General features: G+C 38.1%; 1 protein-coding gene across 2 annotated transcripts; it reads right to left on the bottom strand.

The window, feature by feature from the left end:
* Positions 1-441: 441 nt before the first annotated feature.
* On the bottom strand, positions 442-4231 carry GTF2H3 (general transcription factor IIH, polypeptide 3, 34kDa). 2 transcript variants are annotated; one of them, XM_010084451.1, is made up of 12 exons: positions 4154-4231; positions 3884-3990; positions 3133-3296; positions 2938-3000; positions 2670-2699; positions 1975-2003; positions 1815-1889; positions 1506-1559; positions 1208-1276; positions 942-1077; positions 823-859; positions 442-740 (listed from the first exon to the last, which is right to left on the bottom strand). In XM_010084451.1, exons 2-12 carry the CDS (start codon positions 3958-3960, stop codon positions 671-673), a joined length of 804 nt encoding a protein of 267 aa, XP_010082753.1. In that variant the 5' UTR covers positions 3961-3990; positions 4154-4231; the 3' UTR covers positions 442-670. The 2 variants fall into 2 exon arrangements, with proteins under 2 accessions (XP_010082753.1, XP_010082754.1); XM_010084452.1 differs by lacking the exons at positions 1506-1559; positions 1815-1889 and having other exon boundaries at positions 671-740; positions 4154-4228.
* Positions 4232-4311: the final 80 nt, after the last annotated feature.

Raw genomic sequence — 4311 nt, 5'->3', positions numbered from 1 at the left:
TCGTCTCACCGCACTCCACACACAGCCCGCCGCCACCCGCGCTTGTCTAGTGCCAGAGCAGCTCTTGTATTGTGTACCTCACCCTTAAAAAATATCTGTTATGATAGCAATACCTAACCCCCTTTGAAAAAGAACAGGTTTTATTACAAACGTTTTATACAAAGTAAATTATAAATACAGCCTTCAAACAAATGGCTTTTGGCAATCAGAAGGGAAAGACGGGTGCTACACCTGGTACGTGGACAAAAACCTGACGCGAGGATCAAGGAGGGACATGAATTCCTGTATACACCTCGGGAAAAACAAATACAGCCTTTGCTGTGTAGGAAAGAGTTACTCTGTAACATCAGTTACTAGCACCATGTAAAAATAACAAATTACACATTGCCTTTTAAAAATGGGAGATTTGTTTGTTTAAACTAAAGCCTGTCTCTTAACAGGCTGGTTCCTATCAGTAGTTAAGAATCAGTATTTAAAACAGCACAGGTTACGTGGTGATACAGCGATTTGTTACTAAAAGGGCTGTGTAGAAAACGTAAGACTTAAATATTTCCCTCAAGAAACAAGTAGTAACGCTGCTTACAGTTCTTAAAAAGTGCCATCAATTTCTCAAGTATATTCCATTTCATGGAATTACTGGAGGAGGTAATGATGTATTTACATAACGTTGTTATGCAGCTAACTTTAACTTCTTCTTCTTAGCTTTCATGACAGGTGGCAATGATATTTTGAAAGCAGTCCTGAAACAACACAAAAAAAGGAACTGTCAGATACACTGAACATATTTCCACACCCACCCCTGAAACAAGAAGAGACACTTACTCGCATGTACTACAAATAGGACTGAAGTTGCAGAATACTGGAAAATAAAAGAATTGGCTTTCACTAAAATAGTTCATTTGAATGGAAGAATTCAGACTCTTAAATATTTATAAACTTACTTGACAAGCACACAGAGCACACATAACCAATTTCAATGAGATTTCGATGACAGAAGCAGGCTGCTCTGTAGTCAACATGAACAGGAGGTGGAAGGACAAGCTGTGATCTTTGCTCTTGATCAGGGAGAAATACCCACTGCAGGAACAGACAAAAAATATTTTGCAAATTGGAATGGTATTGCTGTATTCCTTTGTCAATAACACATCGGTAAGATTTCCCATCTGCCACAGAAAAAAAACACTGAAGTGCTTCTTAAATGACTTACCAACAAATACTGCAGAAGGGATGGCATGTGGGGCACTTTCAAATATATGCCACCCGTAATGTCACAAGCCTGCAAAGCAGAGAGCATGATCAGATTTCCACATCTGATGGGATTAACAGGATATTTAAAATATCCACATACTGCTCAAGGCCTGCATGTTGGAACTGTCAGATCCACTGAACACATTTCCACACCCACTCTTGAAACAAATAACAGAGCCTTAGAACACATCAAACCACCTAGCATCAAGCATCTATGAATAAAGGTAAACAGCAAGTAAGAATAAGAAGTTCTTTACCTGTTGTAGAAGACCTGAATCAGTGTCCAAGACACAAGCATCAATCAAAACACTCTGCAAGAAAAGAGACAAAATGCATGAAAAACAAATTCAGCTAGGAGCAATGCAGCGTCATCAGTGTTGCCGTCATGGCCTGTTTCAGCTATAAATACACTCCACATATAATGAACATGCTTTTACAGCTGCAGGACCACCACAGCCATGGGGAAGCTCTTTCACTTGATCAGAACATAATCATAAGAGAAATGAACAATTTTGTTACTTTTGCATATTAATAAAATATACATCAAAATGAAATGCCAGCTTCACCTGTTTCTGTGCTGCAAAGATCACATTCATGAAATTCATATATTGCAACGCACTGTCTTCTGCAGCTTTTATGACCTAAATAAAGCAATGCAAACTTGTTAGCCTAGATAATATCATCAGATTTCAACACTAAAAGAAAACTGACAGCAAAAGTTCTTACCAAAATCCTTGATTTAATTTCTTGATTGGCTAAGTATTGAAGAGAAAAAGAAATGCATGAGTACATTACTTCTGTAACCTGTAGTTTGCCCTTGTAGCTCTGTAGCATCTAACATCTCAGTAAGATATCCAACATCTGAGATGTCACATATCTAACATCTCAATTAAAATATATATATGAAACTGTTTTACAGTCCCAGTGACACAGAAAGCAGCAGAAATATTTGACAAGTATCTCTAGACTAATTCAGACTTGCTGTGAAAGTAGACCCATTTCATTTATTGTCCAAAAGCAGTTAGATGGTGATCAGGAAAGAAATGTTCAAAGTTGTTCATTACTAACTCCCTGCTTGAAAACACTCCAGGTGGTCCCTTTGGAAGAGGATTTGTGCATCACGTGGCTTTCAAGAAGTTCCTCTCAACCTCCAGTTGTTCTAAGGAGCTACTTGCATCCAACAGAAAATCAGAATAAGAATGTGGACTAATGATCAAGCCCTTTAATTCTAATCACCACCCAGACCTAGGGCAATGGGCAACTTCAATTAGTCAGGATAAACCTGTACCTATTATTGCCAAACTGGGAAATGGGGGTGTGTCAAAACATATGCATATTTGTTTGTATGCATGTTGCATTTACATAAATATTTGAATCAGAATAACAGATATAAGTACTCAAAACAGTAGAAGAGGCATTACCTTTCACCTCTTTGCTCATCTTGTTGATAACTACATTAGCTGACATTAAGGAATCTAGGGTCTGTTCTTGGAAATTACTCCAGTATCCGTACCACATATTCACCACCTTAGCAACACACATTTTAATAAGCATGACCCACAGTTTTTAGGCAAACATTTCAGTTTGGAGTGTTATTACAGTACAGGAATAGTAAAACCTAATTAATATTATAAGAAACAGTCTTAAAAATACATAAAGGCTTTTAAGACTCTGCAATCAAAAGGATACAACAAAGCGCTTTAGCAAGTGATCCTGCTAAGAGAGTTTCTGTCTGCTGGCCCCTCATGTCAGCTGCAATACAAGAAAAGTTGCAAAAGTTTATCTTTGGCAGGTAGTATTAATGCAGAGGCCTCAAATGTCAAGCATAAGAGTCTAAGTGTTTTGCAGTTCTGCATATTAAACCTAGAATTTTCTTCTCCTTACTTTTCGTCATGAGGTCTTTAATCTCTTCTGCAATCACATCATTTATTGCTGTTAACAATTCATATTTTCCATCCTTGCTGCCAGAGCAATTAGATTCCATGGAACTACTACCATCACCAAAGAGATCTGCAAAAGCCCAACGCTTCCCAGGGTACAAGAAACGGCTGAAACAGAGGGAGAACAAAATAATTAATGTTTTGCTTTTAACGTTGTAAGAAGAAAATGCCATGAACTAACCACCTGTAAACAGCAATACTCTCAAGTATAACTTCAAATAATGGTAATACGCCAGCCAGTAAAGAGACTACATAAAGCAGGCAATCTTCAAACCCAAAATGGAATAAAACCCACATTCATCTCCCTCCTTTCAAGACACCTCTTAAAAGAATTGTCAAAAAGATACCATGCCTGCACTTCTGGGGTAGATCCCGAGACTCACAACTATCTGAGTTTATCCTGTTTAGGAAACTTTTGCCACTTGCATTGTTCTGTTCACCACATTTCAACCATCCTAGCTCTCCCTCTCTCCATACATTTCCAAGCAAAAGCCTGTTTAAAAGCCTCCATTTTGTCTTATGAGCCTTCTTGTTGCTTTCTGTAAGGCACTAAGGTTATTTCTTTCCTACACCGTTTCAGTTAATTTCTGTTTTTAAGACATTATGCATTTTAAACCTGATTTCAGTTAAATAATTCAACAAAAAAATCAGGAGACAGATATATAAACCTTTACACTGCTAAGAAGAAACTATACCTTTCTTGTGTGTGACTGGCTATTACAGCAAGTTTGTTGCTGCGATTCATAAACAAGTGAGAATTTCCCAGTACCATCGCTGCATCAATGCATTTTGATAGGGTGAACTGCCAAAAAAAAAAAAAAAAAAAAGAAGAAAATAGATATAGCACAATGACATTAACAGTTCAGTAATTTATTGGCTACTTACCAATAATTAAAAAAAAAAAAAGTAAAAACCAATTTCCTTTGGAAATCACCCTCAGTAGTACCAACACCCCAAAGACACACCTCAGCTTCTCCCAGCGCCTTCTTTCCCCACCAGATCGGGTTTGTGTCAACGATGATCACCAGCAGGCTCAGCTCATCATCTGAAAAAGTGACAATACAGCAGCGTCACCCCAACCGCCCTGTGAAACCCTGAGCAGCAGCAACCGAGGGCCCCGAGC

Source organism: Pterocles gutturalis, unplaced genomic scaffold, assembly GCF_000699245.1.
Source record: "Pterocles gutturalis isolate BGI_N339 unplaced genomic scaffold, ASM69924v1 Scaffold49745, whole genome shotgun sequence".
In the NCBI taxonomy this organism is placed as follows: domain Eukaryota; kingdom Metazoa; phylum Chordata; class Aves; order Pterocliformes; family Pteroclidae; genus Pterocles; species Pterocles gutturalis.
The sequence above is the reverse complement of the archived record's forward strand: the minus strand, read 5'-3'. Positions and strand labels throughout refer to the sequence as shown.